This window comes from Coptis chinensis, chromosome 6 (assembly GCF_015680905.1).
Source record: "Coptis chinensis isolate HL-2020 chromosome 6, ASM1568090v1, whole genome shotgun sequence".
Taxonomy (NCBI): domain Eukaryota; kingdom Viridiplantae; phylum Streptophyta; class Magnoliopsida; order Ranunculales; family Ranunculaceae; genus Coptis; species Coptis chinensis.
Window position 1 is genome coordinate 45235466 of NC_141461.1, and position 20521 is coordinate 45255986.

Below are 20521 nucleotides of genomic sequence, written 5' to 3' on the forward strand. Positions count from 1 at the left end.
ATATTTTTGCATGAAGTGATACCCAAACCAGAAATAAAATCCCTGAAAAGATGTGCTCCTTACCTATACAAAAAATAAATAGTTGGTTGTAGTTGAAACTTGAAAGTATATCTGATGTTTTTGGGCAGGGTACTTGTGGATCATGTTGGGCTTTTAGCACAATTGGAGCAGTTGAAGGAGCCAACTTCTTATCCACAGGAAAGTTATCAGCCTTGGTGACTGTGATCACAATGTTTTTCTTCCCTCTGCTTGTACTTACAGAGTCAGTTGTTATGGTGTCACAGCAAGGAACTAGGAGCCTAAGAAATTAAGAATATCAGTCGTCAGGATTTGGTATGTGTTCGACATGGATGCACCAACCTTTAAAAGGTATACCCCAGGGGAGTGCATAGCAAAGTCCACTGCATATACTTTTAACATTTTATATCTTGTTTTCTCCTAATTTAGTGTTCTTATTGTTATCTGCAGGCAATGGTGATCTTGGAGCTGAGCCTCCCATGAGGAAGTCCCTCTATTGCAGGTATTTGTTAATCCTCAGATTACAAAAAAAAAATTACCAAGTTTATCTTATCTTCAAAGCCATTCTGCATGAGCCGCTCCATCTATAGTTAGACTGCTAAATCGAACTGGGTGACTCCTTTGGAACATTTTGTTTTGTTGGGTTTTCTTTCTCTTTTTTCTTCCCAAAAATCGTCTCTATCAACTCTGCTTTTCGGTACTGCTAGAATCGTGCTATTAAGTATCAGCATCTTGTACAGTCTTGTACTTTTTTTTTTGGGGTGTTTACTTATCAAATGGAATGGGCATTATTAATATATTGGGAAATGCCTCCTTTGCATTGTCTAAGTTTTGAAAATGTGATCACTTCTCATTTTTATGGACACAATTTTTCATTCAACTTAATCATGCTTAAAACAGCCTTTACTTATCCAATATTTAAGATAAAATCTTCATGCTGGGAAGAATGTTTACCAGTGTCTACTATTAGAACCCCAATTAATTAACCTTCTAGTATCTCAAAACACCCACTGCTCCTAACTGAGTTGGTCAAATTGCACTACACTTTCAAAGAGGTCTCAAGTTCTAGTCTCCTTGAATATTGGGATGCTGGTTTAGCAAGAATGGTGTGGGTGCCTAGTGTCCGGTCTGGAGTGTTGTTTTAACGAATCAAAGGATTTGTCCTAAATTATGTTTGCCTTTGATTCTTCAGATATAAAATTTGTCTTCTATGGCTTCCTGGGTGATATTCTATATATTTTTGTGCCTTTTGGCACTTCCCCTATCTGTTTAACTACTAAAACTAGAAAATGTCCTTGTTTAGTATTGATATTCTGGAACACTTGTGTATTCTCACCTGTACATGTTTACCAGTGTCTACTATTAGAACCCCAATTAATTAACCTTCTAGTATCTCAAAACACGACTGCTCCTAACTGAGTTGGTCAAATTGCACTACACTTTCAAAGAGGTCTCAAGTTCTAGTCTCCTTGAATATTGGGATGCTGGTTTAGCAAGAATGGTGTGGGTGCCTAGTGTCCGGTCTGAGTGTTGTTTTAAATCTAATCAAAGGATTTGTCCTAAATTATGTTTGCCTTTGATTCTTCAGATATAAAATTTGTCTTCTATGGCTTCCTGGGTGATATTCTATATATTTTTGTGCCTTTTGGCACTTCCCTATCTGTTTAACTACTAAAACTAGAAAATGTCCTTGTTTAGTATTGATATTCTGGAACACTTGTGTATTCTCACCTGTACATGTTTTTCATGCACTGATCATCCCAACAATGAAATCGGAATTTTTGAAAACATCAAAAGTCAAGGATCTTGATGATCAATTGATCCTGGAAGGATGTATGCCAATCCATTGACGAATCCCGATTAAATAGTCCAGTTCAATGAACCAGTCTAAAGTTTTTCTGGTAAATATTGACATAGAAATTTTAATTCCCATTGTTCTGGTTAGTATGGTTAAATCTATTTTCATAAGATGAATTTTACTTTTTATAATTCTGAAATTAATTATTATAATTCGAAATCCTGTCATGTAAGACCCGTTTGGTTTGCTGGTTGGTCTTATCTGTAAAATATATTCAATGTTTGGAAACACAAGAGGATGTTTCATGGGTTACATCTATCTTAGTGGCCTAATTTCAGTACATAAGGATGTTTGAAAGATTAAGAGCGGTTCATACCTAATTGTTTTAGAATCTTTTAGGTAAAACGAGGAATTATCTGTGTCGTGGCATTACTAAACATCTTATTATCTAAACAGGAGGAATGTCGTAGCATGCAGAAACCATGATAGTGCCAACAAACAGGTTCAAGAGCATGATAAACTGTTCAACTCGTACAAGAACAAAAGTTTCTGGCATTGCAATATTGGTTAGAGAAGGTGCTGATGCTATTATGCTCTTCGGAGAAACAGCTCATGGGGAGTGGCTGAGTAGGTTACCTTGGTCTATATTTCCACTTTTAGAAACCTGTTAGTTTTGGAATTTCTAGTTCAGCTGCAGTAGTATATGTTAGAAACTCCGGCATGACTATACTACTGTTCTCTAGATAATCTGAAATTCAATTTTTTTTTCTCCCGAGATCTTCAACATCTCAGAACAATTACTAGCAGAAACCAAATTCTTAACTTGACTGTGACACTACCATTGTTTGTCAATTTTGACGCAGTCTGGATATGCTTGAATTTTCCTAGGAGCCATATTAACTCTCTAGATTAATGCATGGTTATTCTTTACTTTTTTTGTATTAAAAACTTAGTTCAGATTTTCTAGAGGAGAATAGTTTTGAAGTAGAACTCACATTTATCACATAAACACACTTTTTCCTTCACTTATCATTCTACTCAGTATATTTTTTTCTCTCTTTATCTTGGTTTCATTTATGCTCCAAGAAGGAAAATTTGAACTGGTTTACAAAGTGAGTAACTTGATAGGAGAAAAACAAGTTTAATGGGTGTAAATTTCTTCAAAGGCGTTGAGTTCTTGGAATTTCATATCCTCTCCATGTAAAATGTAGGGCCGTACATTAGCCTTCTGGATAAGCTGTGTCAATTGCAAGATAAACTTTACATCAGATTCTACCTTCTCATACATTCACCTTCCTGCCTATGTTTCTTACTTAAGGTTAAGCCTATTTCAACTCCAACGCTCTCTGCTATTGCTTTGGAGTGTGTCTTAGCACAATTAAGAGCAGACAACCCAAATTACCTAGAAAGTTGGTGTTCTATCTTTTGTCTTAATTGATGACCTGTTACAAAATTTTGCTTTTAGAGGTCTTCTTACTTACTGGACTACTGGTAATGTAAATGATACTGATTCATGAATTTTGCTTTTTTCTTAGTGTAGGATGTTGATTTGCGGAAGCTGGTCTTTGAGAAAGATGAATTGCCTGAAGGACCCGATCTAGGATATTGTGTGAGTGGCAAGGTACTGACATGAAGCTGATGCTGTATTTGTATCATGTTCTTTTTTCAATTGTATGTTTTACTTTTTTGCTTCTGTTGTATCGTTTGTGGTGTTGAATATAGATAGGCTGATTCACATCATATCTGATTTCTGTTGAGCAGGCTAGTCCCATAGAGTTTGAAGTACATGGTGGCTTGGCTTCCAAATGCAAACCGTGAGTTTTGCTAAATCGAACTTGCTGGTTCTACTAGCTGTTTAAATCCCATACATGCTTTGTACTGATTTCATCCCGTCTGCACCTTTGATCCGGTTTTTATAACATCTATGCTGTCCCTAGTATCTTTCTTCAGGAGTGACTGTATCTCCATTAGGTAGTTCTCCAACAACGAACCATCGTTGTCTTGATGTGTTTTTTATCTTCATTATTCACTTCATATCTTTTGTTTATTTTATGAGTTTCTTATGTAACTTTGATTGGGAGTTTGAAGAATAATCTTCGTTAAGGGTGGTGCTGGAAGCATCACATGTGCAACAAGGTGTCGTGGCAGATTGTTTGTAGCTCTGAATCGCTTCTTGTTGGTGAAAACGGTGCTATTATTGTCAATCAAAATAAGGAGAACATCCATAAGATCAAATGACTATTGTGCCATTCTAGTGGCTGGCTTGGAAGTGCAATCTAGTATATGGTTATCCAAAATTCTATAGCAACCGAATCTTTTGAACCGAATTTGTGAACACACTTACGTGGCACTCATCAGGCAGGGGGTGCGTGTGTATTGGTCAAAGAAGTACTGAAAATCAAGGTCTCTCTGCTTGCCACGTCAGTGTGTTCACAAATTCGGTTCAAAAGTGTGAGTTGCTGTAGAAACACTCGTTGGTTATTCACTATAGAAGAAGAGTTGCTTATTACTATGACTCTATGAGACAACCAGACAGGGTGAGACAGGCAATACAACTTCATAGTTTTTCGAGCACACCCAAGACGAAAGTGTAACACACTGTATTGTCGTGGGATCTGACGTGCCAAGTAGAGCTCACCGGATATTTGTGGTTAGTAGGAGAGTGTGTGGACTAACTGATACAGCCATGGTAGGCTATGGAGCTGAATTTGTGGTAAATTCTAATTTGGAGGAAAGGAATGATAGAATTGTGGAAGACCTTACGGGGTTAACAAAGATTGTCCACATCTATGGTATGAATATGTACATCAAAGACCATTAATACAAGAGTTGAGAATGCTCCTCGGTGACCCACGCCAGCCCCCTTTTTTCTCTCACATCGACACATCAGATTTTATCTAAAAAATGAATTCTCGCCCTTTTTCAATTGTTAAGAGCCCAAAATAGTTAAAAACCTATTTCTATACTTTCAAACTCTCTCTCTTATTCTTCTTCCAAAATAATTGAACTCTGAAGAACAGACAATAATTTCTTCTGAGAAGCTACCACAAATACAAAGATCAAGTGATGGAGAAGAATGCAACTTTCAAGTAGTTACTCGACGAAGAAATCAGTCTTGGAGTGTCCTTGATCATCATCAATATAAAGTCTATAAATTTCGACGAAGAAGAAGAACCATTAGAGAAGAAGATGAAAAGATTTCTGCATTTGAAGATAACCACACAACGTAGTTGAACAGGGAAGAGATATCTCCACCACCTTCATCTTCAAGTCCAGAAACACTCTCTCAAGATGACGCCTTTCTCAGAATATCCTCCTCTGAAAGGATGACGCCTTTCCACCACCTTCATCTTCAAGTCCAGAAACACTAGAAACATTAATTCAAACTCTCTCAAGATGACGCCTTTCTCAGAATATCCTCCTCTGAAAAGATGCCTTTCTCAGAATATCCTCCTCTGAAGTGTTCTTAATGACTTTCTATGAAAGTATGAAAGCATGAAAGCATTATTGAAGGTGAAAAAAAGTTCCTGTGCCTTATAACTGGTATTGCCCTTTTCTCTCTTACCTGCGGTCGTCTCGGACTCTCGGCCAATTGGATGCTCACCTATTTATGCTCTTTAAAAACAACGATTCAACTGTCTTAACACTTTTGCTAGGTATCACAATCAGTATCTACAAAATGCCTTGCAACAGTTAAGGTTAGAGTACCCTAATGTGGCAATATTGTATGCTGATTACTATCAAGCTTCTGAATGGGTTCTTACCAATGGTCCACAACTTGGTAAGTTTATACACTGAATATGTCCGAAGCAATGTCAAGTTCTAATTAATTAATTCTAATATTAACTTTTCTTTTTCTGAATTTTAGGATTTGAGGATGGGTATGTTGGAAATCCTGAGGATTATGTGGATGCAGCTGGATATGAACAGTTGTTGCAGAATTTAGCTGAGCTTGATGGAGCTAGAAAAGGAGTTCCACCTGCGCCCCAAGTCAGCGGTTTCAAGTTAAAGAATGTGGTGATTGCATTTGAGGAAGAGGGGTTGATGTGTTCTATATGTAAAGAAGGTGTGCCAGTTGGGGAGAAGGCGAAGAAAATGCTGTGTGGGCATGGGTATCATGGAGATTGTATTGATACTTGGTTGGGGTCGAGGAATACTTGCCCTCTTTGTAGGTTTGAGTTGCCTACTGATGATCCTGAGTATGAAGAGCATTATCTATATTAAAAAGGACTCTGTTTTTTTTTTTTTTTGGTGTGGGGGGTAAAAATGATGTGCTCGAATAAGCGATTAGAAGATAAATGTCTCAACGTGCGTATGATAGCTGCGACTTCTATTTCTATAGCTTTCGCTCTTTTATTTATTCTTTAAATGGGGTCAGTGAGTTTATTAAATGAATCTCCAATTCAGTCTCACCTATCGTCTAATATAGTACGTAATTGAATTGTATAAATTCAGGTTCCTAACTGCATAGACAAACTTGCCCAAGCAGGATTGAAGATTTGGTTACTCACAGGAGATAAGAAAGAGACTGCAGTCAACATTGGGTATGAGTGGTTTTCTTGCACAGTTCGGTATGAGTGGTTTTCTTGCACAGTTCGTTTTTTATGGTTATCCTTAATTCCTTATACCACTACACTTACCTTCAGAAAGAGTTCGTTAGTACATGCTAACCTTTTTTTTCACTAGAAAACATGGCCAAGCGGATGGACCGTACTGATAATTAAAATGTATGTTCATTATTGTATTTACTGCGTCTGAATATCTTTGTTTCTTCGTGTAGGTTCACATGCAGTTTACTTCGGTATGACATGAAACAATTCCATTTGAGCTTGGATGTCGGAACTAAATATGAGAATCAGAAGGTGCACATTGTTGAGTACCTAATTGCTTTTGAAATCTCATTGTGACTTTGTAAGGATATATAGAATGAATACCATATTTGAGTTGGCGATAGCGGTGAAATGGCCAATTATTTGAAGACCGTGGTAGCTCCTCAGGTATATACTAGCTGGTAATGCGTGACTTTTTTACATCTTTTAAATTTTTTTTTTTTTTTTTGAAGGCATTACTTACTTGGCAACATTTGCATTTCAGGTCCCTCCTGAGCTATATGATTCCTTCATAGCTGCAATTGATAAAGGACACATAAAAACAATGCCAAACAGAAGCATGCCAGCCGCTCCCCATCTGACTCCCCGGTGCTCTATTAATGGGAGATGCATTCAACATGTGCCATCCTTTGACTGGTGGAGGGATGACAGTAGCTTTATCAGATATAGTTGTGCTACAGAACCTTCTCAAACCTCATGAATTTGAATGATGCCTTCACTTTGCAGATACTTAGAATCCTTTTACACTCTTAAGAAGGTAAACTGGGTTATTTGATGGTATCTTCCTGAATAACTATGTTTAAATAGGTACAGTCCCCATTGTTTGAAGTAAAGACGAAAATAAATGAAAGGAAAAGAGTGAGATTTGGCTACAAACTTAATTAAGAGATAAATCTGGACGGGAAGTATAAGTTATTGACTTCTACTATTCATCCAAAATAATTATATGTTGACTGCTAATGATATGCCCCTTCCCGTCTTTTAATAATCTTTCATCGTCTTTTGATAATTTATAACGACTTTGCTTAGGATGTTTTGAGATAATCGTATATTTTCTATCATATGGAAGGTGGTCCCAACAAAGGTGAGGCATCAAAATTTTCAAAGCGAAAAGGCTAAATTAGTTTTGGTGCTTATAGTTTGCTGATTAAAATTATTTTTTTCTTGATGAAGGTACAAGAATGCAGAGGTGAAGATGTTGGATATCTTGAAGGCAAATGGAGCTGTTCTTGGGAAGCCAATTACATGGCAGGCACTGAGGATGGAGGCTCGGAATTACATTGGGGATACTGGGCTTCCTGACCACATATTGAAACATATGTCTGATAAGGTGGCACCTAATGGGGAAGACAGATTCCGCAGGCGTCACAATCCGGACGGAACAATGTAGGTTTATTTTCGGAAGGACCTGCACCCGTAATGTGGTGAGTCTTTATTGCTCAGGTTTATTATTTAGATGTAACAGTTAGTTAAAAATCTGGAAGTTAATATACAAAAAATTATCTAAATCTTTGTGAAATTATTATTTGCAGGTTTCAAGAACATTTGCTTCACTGTTTGGGATGTGGGGGGGTCAGGACAAGGTATTGTTTCTACTTATTTTATATTACATTGCATAATATCATTAATCGCGGAAGAGTCTTTGCTCACCAATATATCATCTTCAACCTTGAAATGTGAAATGGAATACCCTTCTGGCCTGTTTAATTGGATGGATGACTGCATACAAAATACTATCATAATCGTGGTGTTTAACTATAATGGTATTTATCTATACTATAATTAATAAAGAGGCTCTGTGACTCAGCCGTGAGAGCCGATGATGTGGAATGTTAGTATGTCGAATATGGCAATGCAAAGGACAGTTGTTACTAACCCAGATGATGTATCCACCTTAATGAGAGAAGACGGTGTATCGATATGTTCAACAATGTGGATTGACAATTTTCGTGAACCTAAGACTGTAAATAATTTAAGTGAGTATTTACGTCGTTTTTAATTGTGGGTATTAGCTTATCAGAAAGTTAGTGCTGATAAGATTGGTACATTTATCCGAAAAGTACGATACAGAAATCTGCGTTGGAAGATTTGTTAGCTCTTAGGAATGCGGTTTTCGCAGAAGTCTTATGCGTTTAGGCCTGGGAGGAATGCGCATATTGTGTTGAGGGTTATTAGGAGAAACTTTGCGGGTTATTTGTAGTATGTTAAAGGAGATTTGAGTATTGTATTGGATCTTTATATCAAAGACCATTAATACTGAACAGTCGAAAATGCTCCCATTGAAACACGTCAGCCCCCTTTTTTCTCTTAGGTGGGCACCTCAGATTTTATAATGATTCGGCACAAAAAAAAACAAACTCACGCCCAGTTTTGGGAACTGTTCGCGTAACAAAATGAAATAAAAGAAAAGGATAAAAAAAACGTTTCGTCAAAATCAAAACCCCACCCCGACCTTTACCAAAAAAAAAGAAAAACCTAGCTCTATTTGATCCCTTTTAATTCCATATTCGAAGTTGCGATCGGATCTATTCACTAAAAAGAATCAGCTGTAAAAAAGGCTTCCACACTTGACTCCACCTTTCCGGAGATGCCATTCCTACTTCCCAAAAGGGAAAGACCAAACAACGACTTCTCGAAAGAACTCTAAAAGAGGGTGGCCGTAGGAGCAGCTTGCCATATACTAAATTCCTTATTCCTATTTCGGGGGAGAAGGCCTACCATATAGCATAATTTATGTTAGACTGGATGGCGACCCCTTATTAGACCAACTTCCAAGAAAGGAAAAGGCGATCCTGATATTTCTGAATCATCATCCAACGCGAAAGAAGCAGTTGAGGTGTGTTTTTTGTCATCTTTCTGTTCTGATAGAATATGGACATAATAACTAAGTTATATTGTGAGGGTTTCAGGCTGCTTTAGGTAGTTCCCGTAGATTCTTGGAATTGGAACCTATACCTAAATTGCAAGTGTGTGCAGAAGAAAGAAATTCCATGTGCTTTTGCACGCTGTGTTGACATCATGCATGTTTGAGATAGTTAGGCATTGGATGCATTTACCATTCTGTATACGTTGTTGCTGCTGTAAGCAACTTTGTGACTTTGTGAGTGTGTTGAGATAAATAATTCAAAAGTAATTGGTACCAAAGAACTACAATCTCATGAGTACGTCTAATGAACATGCTACGTTAGGATGTACACGTCTGTTGAGGTGGTAAATTTGTAGGGTTCGAACCATGAAATACAAAGCAAATCCCACACTGACCTTAGGATAACAAGTTCAGTTACGTATATGATGTTTATTTAACAGTTAGCTCTTGATTTACTTTTCTAATGCACCAAAACACACAAATATTACAGACGTCCACGAAATCTGTTTTATTTTATGCTGATTCCCTCTGAACCAAGTGCAACCTTACATTTCTATTTAGTTTAACAATACGGTAATCAACGTGTCCTTTACGTAACAGCTAAAAGCTCATTTTTTTTTTAATATTAGAAGAACCCAGACTTCAAATTTATCTTCTTCTTATTCGGTGGCGTCATCATCTTCTTGGATTCATTTGAGATCGGTTTTATTTGTTGTTACTTCTATTTCAAGTATGTGGAGGGGAAAAGGGTGACAGATTTCTCACTCAACGAGGAAACTGGATGCATTTCAAAAGTAATTTGTGGAGAAGAGAGATTTGATGCTGATGCAGTTATTTTGGCTGTTGGTGTCTCCACGCTTCAACACATCATTAAGAGCAGGTATCTTATCAAATATTCTTTGTTTTGTTTTGAAGTTTTTATATTTTATAAAAGTGTTTTTGTGGAATTTGGGGTTCGAGATGAAAGCTACATCGATAAGCCACTCTTCTCCACATTGTGTCTATTTCGCGACAAACCAAATAAAGAATGCAACGTTTCATGAGTTGATCTTAACACTGATAATGGATATACACCTAAAAGAAATTATCTTCGACAAATTCTTAAGAAATCGATCTCCGCGTTTTCACACCAGATCTGAAACCCAAGCAGTAGCATTGGAATCCATGTGTTCATGCCAGGTATTCACCATTTAGTATATAAGGATTTATTGGGGCATGTTGAGAAGTCGATCATCTTTCACCTCCATCAACTCGAGTCTTTTTTTTTTCTGAGAATACCAATTTGATCTCCTTCTTATCTATGGTTTCACTCCTTTCCTAATATCTTCAAACATTGAAAGTTTTTTGAACATGTACTTTTCATCTGGCTATAACTCCTATAAGAGCTTTAGCTTTTTTTGGTTCCTTTACCCCTAACAATGAGCTTCTATGTAGTTCAGCACTAAGAAGAAGGGAGGAGTTTCTGAAAATTTTGAACATGACTAGAATTGCGGCTTGATAGGAAGGTAGGAGAGACATTTTCCTTATTTTCTATCTGATAAGTACTTTCAGAATTTAACCCCACCTTGAATTCTTTATGTTGGTTTATTTTTTTGTGGGTCTGTGGTGTAAACCTTTCAGACCTCAATTTAGATTGATTTAACGGTTGTTTGTTCGAGAAGTCTGCCTGCGCCCCAATAAGCTTTTCAAAGAAACTTAAGAGAATAGTATTATCGCAATGTGATATTCCACTATATACTTGATATTTATCTATAAGAGAGGGGTCCAATTTATTCAACTGATTTAATTTTGGTGCCCCTGGTCAGGTATATAAAAGGTATACTATTTTATAATTTTCATGTTGTTGTTGTTGTTGTTGTGTAATTCCGTATGTTACATAGAGATCCTGGATTTTTTATTATTCCTCTTTGGTAGTTGTGTGGTATCTACCAGATTTTATTTCCTTTTGTTTATGTTATAGGTTTTGCTTTTGTTTATATGGATGATGAGCGAGATGTCGAGGATGCAATTCGAGGAATTGACAGGGTGGAATTTCAAAGACAAAGCCGGCGGCTACTTGGTGATAATTCTTATAGTAAACCTTAAGTAGGACTAATTCTCAGGAGTCTAGGATCAGGAAAGCCTCGAAAGAAACACTCAAGACAACAATAGTGCCATTTGCAAATCCAAATGGACAAGCGCGCTAGATATTCCATCAGGTAAACATAGCATATATATTTGCATTTATGTAGTAATTAAAATGAGAGTTGTTGGAGTCATCTGCTAAGAGTATATGGTATGGTATCTACAGGGGAACACACCTATATAGATGTGGTGGACAAAAACACGAAGAAAGGAGAGATGAGGGTAGTGATTGAGTTAAACTTTCGAGCTGAGTTTGAAATGGCAAGAGCAAGCAAAGAATATAATCAATTAGTTGACAGGCTTCCTGAAGTTTTTTTGTTGGAAAGGTGGAAAGGTTGGAGTATGTGTATGTAATGCCGATATTGATTCTAAATGATGCTTATTTTCAAATTTATCCTTTGCAACCTTCCACTGATTTTTTAAGGAAAAATATTCCATATAAGAACTGGACAGGATCCCCTGTTTCTTTATGGTACTTGAATTCAATATGAAGAAAGAGTAGTTCTCAAATAATGTGTAGTCCAATTTAGATGGGTAGGACACTATACTATGTTCAATTTAAATAGGTAGGTAACAATGTTTGGGTAGGCTATAATTTGGTTCAGTATGCAGTACTTCCCATCTATGACCAATTTTTCTTACTGATGGTAAATTGGTAATAGCTACCTGGTCATTTCATCTGGACATTGTGTGTTTTAACCTTTTGCTACTCATAAGAGTTCTCGGTATAGTCTTGCAGGTTTCACAAATCATGTTAAGTTATGCATTCTTTGATTCTGTAAACTACTTCACTGGCCTCGGCATTTGCAGGACTTGCTTTGAAGATGCTGGAGGTGAACGCGAAAACAGCTTTGTTTCCTAGCAACACCTGAGTTCCATAGGTCCTTTCTGATTGGGCTTAGGAATTTTGTCACAGCTGACACACCTTGCAGATTGATAATTGGAGTTACCTTGAAAATGTCAGATAGCCAAGCCCATAGTTATTTTGCTGCATCACATTCACTTTGGATAAATGGTCTGTAGCAGCGCTTCTCTTTTCTTGATAAACCAACCCTTTAGCTTCTCAAATATTGTCTGTGTTTGAATTGGTATTAACCCTAACAGAAGAGTTATACCCAATTATTCCCTGACGCTTTGGTTGTATCCCTCAAATGTCCCATCACATTCTGTTAAGCCTCCAGCTGATTGACATATGGTTTTCCAAATTGTATTGCTATTTTCTCCAATTCTCCCACATCCAGATCAATGCACGAGGTGTTGCATGTACTCTGCGTAAAACTTATTCCCGATCATTTTCAACACAATAACAGTAATACATCCGTATCTAATTCAAAAGGTACAGTGTGTTAATTTTGGTCCCAATAATTTGTGTATGAAACAGGTGATAGGTATAAGAGATGTGATAACACCACCCATACGCAGAGCATTTTCTGATGTCTACATTGTAACGGAACTAATGGACACTGATCTTCATCAAATAATTCGCTCCAAGCAAGCATTGTCAGAAGACCATTGTCAGGTAATGTAAAATACGAAGACTTCTACTTACACTCAAATCTCAAATAACTGGTAAAAAAAATGAGTCTTAACCTCAGTTGTAATAAAATCGTATAAGATTGATATAACTATATATTTTAGGATAGTATCATTATCTCATAGTCGTCCTTTTCCATATGTAATTAAAAAGACTTCTAATTACATTAGGATAGTATCATTATCTCATAGTCGTCCTTTAATTACACTCAAATTACAAAACAAAATGGACTCTTCAACCTATGAAATATATATATGCCAACGACATACGTGCTCAACACAATTTATTCCTATAATAAACAATTTATTCCTATAATAAAAAAATGCAGGTCATGGATGATCAAACATACAACAAGAATCAAACATACAATGATCGATGAGATGGTAAAAAAAGTAGATTATGTCAGAGTAGATCATCCACATAAATCGTTCCAACTATGCTATAGGACTGCTTATTTGCCCTCTCAATCGGTAACGTTTCATTTCAAAGATGCAGATATGGCATTACCCGTATGGAATACATGGATACAAACTGATCCTAATAGTGTCTGCCTGGCTATGCTTCCAACAGATGATAGGTCCGTACTAGGAAGCTTTCAGTCCGTACTAGGAAGCTTTCAACAACAAAACTATAATGTTGGCTATGATTGGGAAAACAATGTAATTTCTTTTCAGCTAAACTATTGCGAAGATGACTTGGATTGATTATTGTCATTGCAATTGTCTGGCTCTGCCTCCAATGAGATAATAAGTCCATAATATTTGGACAATTATCAACAAACAAAATTATAATGTTAGCTATGGTTAGGAAAGCAGTGCAATTTCCATAGGTCATCAAGTTTACATTATTTTTTAATCCTTTTTTTGTCAATGTTCATTATTTCGAATCAAATTGATTATTTGGTATATTGGTCGATCGATCAACATAGACATTACTCAGAAAAAAGGTAGTTTTGGCCCCTCAACTTGACACAGATTATTCATCTAGACCCCAAAGTTCGTTTTAGGCATTCACAAGCACCTCTGATTAGGACACTAAAATCCGGCACCTGAAAGTATGAGGTAAATATGAACTACGACTGTGCAAGTATGTTGAGTAAAATATTTTAACTCCTCCGAAAGGTTTTATTGTTTTTCGTTTGGAGCAGAAAGAGTAATATTTATACTACCCTAGCCTAGGTGAATGGAGTCGAAGAGTGCAAGATGAATGGGAATCGAACTACTTGATGAATGGAATCTCCTGTGAAACGTGCAAGGAAATTTTGCACGATATAGGTTTTCCCATAGATTTCTTGAATTGACCATAGCACCCTGAGCTTTTGGTTTCTTTCCTCTGGTAAATTGTACATTAGTAGAGACCTATTTGATAAACTCGAAGGTGAGTTACTCGAATACTATGGTCTGAAGGAGCAGAAATCAGACATTGTGGAATTACAAAGGCAACTCAAGATCAAAACAGTTGAGATCAACATGCTGAATATCAGCATTAATTCATTGCAAGCGGAGAGGAAAAAACTTCAAGAAGAGATCGCAGAGGGAGCGGCAGCGAGAAAGGAGCTTGAGATGGCAAAGAACAGGATAAAGGAGCTGCAGAGATACCAAGATTCTACTTTTAGTGTGGTGCTGCATATATATGGCAGGTTTTGGGAGCAGCAGTCATGGCCATCAACTCAGAAATGGAACTAGGGTAACTCAAAGATGATGTGCATCACCTGGGATTCATATGGTGGAGTCTATGGGATTCAATGAATGCGTCATTGCTGCTGCCACCAGAAATCGAAAGTTAACAAAGGTAATAAAATGCTTTAATTTAGAATCTCTACATGTTAATATTTGTGTTTTCCTTTCTCTTAGGTATTTTTTCAAAATGTTTTATTGTAAAATTGGTCATTGTGTGAGATTTTTTTTATGAGAATGATATAAGTATTATATATTTCTTTTTGCGGTATATGTAGAACTATTTGTAATGTGAGAACCATATTACATGTCATATGTGTTACAATTGCTTATTTCTTCAAACTGGTCGAGAAATTGTTTTAAATGTCAAACCATTTAGGCAAGATCAGTCAAGTATCCCCTAGATAGCAATTCATTCTCCAAACACAAGAAATATCTCATCCCAACAGAAAATGGGGTGGTCAACCCATTTGTTTAATTCAATTCACTAGCTTCCTTTATATCTTAGTTTCTATGAGTTTCTTGAAAAGAGACGATGGTATGTAATTGCATTCTTTTCTTTTTGCTATTACATCTTCTACTTTAACTTATTTGATATATCCTTTTTCCCATGGTTTGTTGAGAAGAGATGGTTGCATCTTGCACTTTTCATCCATGTACTAAAAAAAAAATTATGATATTCTTTTGTCTCTTAATTTGGATGTTGAGTTAGTTAACTCATAAATCTATGTTGGAGGAAACTTAGATTGTTAATTGAAGGGTTTAAATTTAAATTGATTGAAATCTGATATAAATGGTTGGAGGGTTTAAATTTATCTTCAAAATTGCAGATTTCTTGGTTATTTAGAAAGGTTGGTACAGATGACGATAAGGGATTTCAGTGCTACTTGGCCAATGTTCAATATAAACTAAAGGATAGTGAAAAAACTATTCGAGAAGGATTTGTAAAAATTGGCAGAATTGGTAAGCCAAATATATTCCTTCCAATTCTTAAAAAAGTATGACTTGAAGAGAAATGTCATAAATTACCAAATATATGTGGTCGAGACGATGGGATTTGGTCTCTAGGGGCCAAAATGCTAAGATGTCTCTACCTAGAACCAGATCAATTTGTTGATTGGTAATAATAGATAAGTAACAATCAACAAAAGGGTCTTAAGGAATCTATATTGATAACTAAGACATCCCAGCTAGGCTCATACCTCTTAGCCCACTATGTGTCATATTCCTTAGCAAGGCAGTAAGGTAAACAATAAAGTCCCAGTTATGATTGTTTCAACATATTTGGAGCTCCACTTAAAGACACTGCCTTGGGATTTCAATCCTCGAAACAGAGCACTTGCAGAAGCCCAATCAAGGAGAAATGTCTTGACATCTTGGCTGCTATTTCTGAGCATGCACTATTTCTTTGAACTTTCTTTTCTTTCAGAGTTTATTTTATATTTTTTGCCTTTTGTCTCATGATAAATGTGTAAGTCGACCTTCATATATTGGGCAGAGACAACGAAAGAGTTCATTGCAAAGTTGGATCTTAAAACTGGCCAGAAAGTTCTTGGTGGTGGTTGCGGCATTCGTGGAGGCTAGGAGACTTTTACATGCCTGACAACTTTGGTGTTATGATTTCTTTCAATCTTGAACGTGCCATTGGATGCAAATGCTTTGTTGAATTTAATGTTACTAAATGTATGCAAATGCTTCGTTGAAGTTGATGTTGCTGACTGTATGAAAAAGACATACCCACATACAAATGTGTTAATATTTGTACCAAAGTTTTTTTCTTCATCTTTTGTAGAAGCAACCCATACAAAGCACTTTATACTTTATATGTTCTGTTTACTTTCTTCTTGGAGGAGGTTACTTACAAGAATGTTCACATAGAAGTAAACAAAGCAGCAGATCATCTAGGAAGGTTGGGTGTTCACAACGATGATGGATTCGTAGTATATGGCCCATATCTTGGTTGTAGTTTACTGCCTACATAGTAAACTGATGTAAGACTGTAATTAAGAGGAAGAATATATGACATTTCATAGAGTATCATTTATGGGTCTGCCCAAGGTTGCAATAAGTTGCATTCAGTTGCGTCAGATTGTAATCAAGTTCGCATTGATTTCATCACTCTTGGCTAATTTATATTCCAAATCATTGCACATGTAAATTTGATTACAAATTAAATTAACATTAATCAAATTCATAGTTGGTCATAAAGAAAGTGATTGTCAAGATGGTGGTATTGCCTATGGTTGTTGATGTGTTATTTGATTTTAAAACTTTGAAAGAGTTCTACCGAAAGTGACGACATGCTATTGCTCCCCAAGAATCCAAGACAACATGCCTCCCTATTCTTAGTTAAACCCTGAATATATGCCAACGACGTACCATTAATATAGGTTTATTTACTCATGCATGTAATCCATTATTCTCTTTGTTGGTGTTTCTTTGCATGCCAAGTGAGGACGAGATATTTTATTCTTTAATCGGAATTTTTTCATCTATACAAGTATTGTGTGTATATTGTATTTTGATTGCAATCTCTTAAAAAAAATAGAAAAACATAAACCCTTCAAACAAAGTATGTAGTGAATTATTAGCTATCAATATACATATATTATTTATTCAAATAGACTTTAAGCTTTTGAGTCATTAGCTATCTATGTAGCAAGTCCGGCCATAGGCCGGGCCAAATGGCTAGTGATTTTAGAGAATTGGAGAAATGGTCACGTGACGGCTGTATCAACAAAAAATCTCCCCTTACGTGTAATCATGTAACCATCTTACTTTGCATGCTTGCCACCTTGCAATTTCATTAACTCAAATTCTGAACTTACCCCCACTTCAATCACAATCAACACATTCAAGATTGGAAAATTCCAGTAACTAGAGGTCATAATTGTCATACAACACTATAGACCAACACTTCAGTTCATATTATTCACCATCTGCTACAAGCAAAATTTAGCTTGATCTCCCTTCAAACAAAAACAGGCAAAGGAGAGATCCGAGATGAGAGGAAGTATAATATTTACACCGAAAGTGTTACACTCTTAACCACACGACTATCGGTTTCCGCAAAATTTTACGATGATGCAAAGATATATCAAGTCACAGATGGCAAATGAAAATTTGGTGAAAACTTTATTCGAGAAAACATGAGGAGAATTTCCAGATTTTCATGCAGAAGTATGGCAAGGAGTATTCCACTAGAGAAGAGTATTACATCGTTTGGTCATATTTGCGAAAAATGTGATGAGAGCTGCAGAACATCAAGCTTTAGATCCTACAATTTGTTCATGGAGTAACACCTTTCTCTCGATCTCTCCAAGAAGAGTTTGAGATGAAGTTTATGGGTTTGAGAAGTACCCGAGTCTCCTTCTTTGAATGATGGAGTAGTGACAACGAATCTTCATGGATATGGAAGTTGGTGATTTGCCCGAAGATTTTGATTGGAGGGAAAAAGGAGCCATTCATTGAAGTGAAGATGCGGTTAGGAGAATTATCCTTTTTAGTTTATTTTTGTTTGGCCGACGACTCTCGTAAGTTTCATACTTTGGGAGGGTCCATACTCTAGGGTACTTAGTGTATAGTTGGACATTGAATACTTGTTTTTAGTGTTTACTTTAGAATGATGAATGAATTTCATCACGTAATTCACATAATTGAAATGTGAATTAGTCCAAGTAACTTGTAACACTCATATGTTTAGAGTGCAAAGACTTGATAACAAATAGACAAATACATGACAAGTCCGTTAACATTCCAGATTGCCAACATGACTTCGATAAAATTGCCGAGTGAAACCACAATACTTGAGTGTGATGACGTCTAAGATTAAGTTTAATTGACTTACTCTAGAACAAATCTTAGACAAGTGCACGCTTTTAGACAAGTGCACGCTGCATTCTAACCTTGAGTGCTAAAGTGTGGCTGTTAATTGATTGCTAATGGAGGACAAATGATCGAGGCTGTATTAGTACGTAAGGAACCGAACGGGTTGAGTGACGATTAAGGTAGTAATAATTAGATTTTTGCTTGAAACACCCAAACCAGAAATAGACTCAATATAGTGGGTGTGCTAGATACCGCATCACAATTTAGTAGTTTGGGTGAATCGGGTTTTCAAACTTGTATACATTTTAATTTAAGCATATATGTATGTATCCGTCAATAGAAAGTATCTTTGATATTGATGTGCAGGGTACATGTGGATCGTGTTGGGCTTTTAGCAACAACCGAGCGGATTGAAGGAGCCAACTTCCTAGCCACGGGAAAGCTTATCAAATTTTAGCGAGCAACAACTTGTGGATTGTGATCACAAGGTTTGCTCTGCATACGATCATAATTACATAGTCAGTTTTAATGGTGTCACTACAAAAACTAGGAAATTGAAAAAGCAGAGTGTCCCGTAAGAGCCTGTTTAGGGCGAGAATGCCGTACATGGTTGGATGTACAACCTCACAAAGGGTTGATGCAACATAGGCATAATGCGGAGGATCTGCTTCCTAAATCCATCAACAAAGTGTTAATAATATACTAGCGTAGAAGTTCTAACACTGGATTGACTGGATAATAACTTCACAATCTTTTGCAATAACGTGCACATCTAGTTGAGATCGTTTGATGTATCTTGAAGGAACTGTTTCATCGACTTTCCCCCGCCCTCTTTGAAATAGCATTTGTAGAAGCCGGTCTTAATATGGAATAAAAGTTGAGTGGTTATTTTTAGTCGGGGAATGCTTAGAATTCAGTGTGCTTATTTTGACATTATTATCAATTAGATGTAATTGGATTAAAGTTGCCAAGATATGCACAATTAGTGAAGGAGAAGTATTTAGAAGAAACGATGCACGGTTCGTTAGTGATTTCCTTTAATACACAAGATCTTGGCCTATTTACATCTATCATTGAGACACTCCTTACACAATTGACATGCACCACATTCTTGGATGCACCAACAATTAGTAATACCAATTGCTAGATCCAACAAAGTGCCAAGTTTGCAAACTCAAACCTCCGATGTTGTGTTATTTATGTACAAAAAGTATTGCTTAGTGACATTAGTTTTGTGTTTCAAAAAAGTGTGATCCAAAGGAGAAGGATGCATGCGATAACGGATGTGGAGGAGGCTTAATGACAAATGCGTACAAGTATTTAATTGAAGCTGGAGGGCTAGAGGAGGAGGTAGCCTACCCTTATGTAGGAAAGAAAGGTGATTGCAAGTTTAAACCGAGAGAAGGTGGTTGCGAGTTGTAAACTTCACTAATATCCTCTTGATGAGGATCGATTGTCGCTAACCTAGTTCGCCATGGCCCTCTTGCAGGTATCTCTTCTCAGTTTGATTTAGTTCTACTTTCTACGCCTCCTACTACTATTTGTAATTATAATATCTCAAATCGATTTGTGGTGCTTGTTTGATCTCATTAATATGAAGAATATAGAAATTTGCTCAACATTAACAACATTTCAATGAATGCACGATTGGGACTGAATCCGTGTTTATGCAAACATACATCGGTGGGGTTTCTGTCCACTTATTTGCAGCAAGAGGAGAATCAACCATGGCGTGCTTCTTGTGGGATATGGTGCAAAGGGTTCTCTATTCTTAGACTTGGCGATAGGCCTTACTTGGATCATCAAAAACTCTTGGAGTAAGAAGTGGGGAGAGAATGGTTACTACAAATTATGCAGAGGACAAAGGTATGTGGAATGAATAGCATGGTCTCTCTGCTGTGGCAACAAACTACTTCCTAGATACATTACAGTTCACCCTTATATGCTATCAACAACATTGTGATATATGTCCTTGGAGCTTTTGATTGGCTTGTTTGTTTGAGTAAAAGGATCATAGTTATAGAACTTATTCGTAATACTAAATAAACTTATTTATTTTCTTATTTG

The 20521-nt window shown here is 36.6% G+C and overlaps 1 protein-coding gene and 2 long non-coding RNA genes across 5 annotated transcripts; all 3 read left to right on the forward strand.

The window, feature by feature from the left end:
• Positions 1-326: 326 nt before the first annotated feature.
• Positions 327-19963, forward strand: LOC147493188 (uncharacterized). 2 transcript variants are annotated; one of them, XR_015198180.1, is made up of 7 exons: positions 327-369; positions 469-520; positions 2273-2443; positions 3357-3437; positions 3578-3630; positions 18821-18942; positions 19703-19963. It is a non-coding gene; the product is annotated as an uncharacterized LOC147493188 (long non-coding RNA). The 2 variants fall into 2 exon arrangements; XR_015198179.1 differs by lacking the exon at positions 327-369 and having other exon boundaries at positions 464-520; positions 3352-3437.
• On the forward strand, positions 5827-7112 carry LOC147493189 (uncharacterized). 2 transcript variants are annotated; one of them, XR_015198182.1, is made up of 4 exons: positions 5827-6124; positions 6272-6360; positions 6597-6813; positions 6911-7112. It is a non-coding gene; the product is annotated as an uncharacterized LOC147493189 (long non-coding RNA). The 2 variants fall into 2 exon arrangements; XR_015198181.1 differs by having other exon boundaries at positions 5827-6360; positions 6911-7108.
• LOC147493190 (uncharacterized) lies at positions 7481-12081 on the forward strand. The gene is made up of 7 exons (XM_086565182.1): positions 7481-7510; positions 7600-7850; positions 7959-8009; positions 9922-10172; positions 10727-10797; positions 11253-11490; positions 11583-12081. Exons 2-5 carry the CDS (start codon positions 7767-7769, stop codon positions 10788-10790), a joined length of 450 nt encoding a protein of 149 aa, XP_086421308.1. The 5' UTR covers positions 7481-7510; positions 7600-7766; the 3' UTR covers positions 10791-10797; positions 11253-11490; positions 11583-12081.
• Positions 19964-20521: the final 558 nt, after the last annotated feature.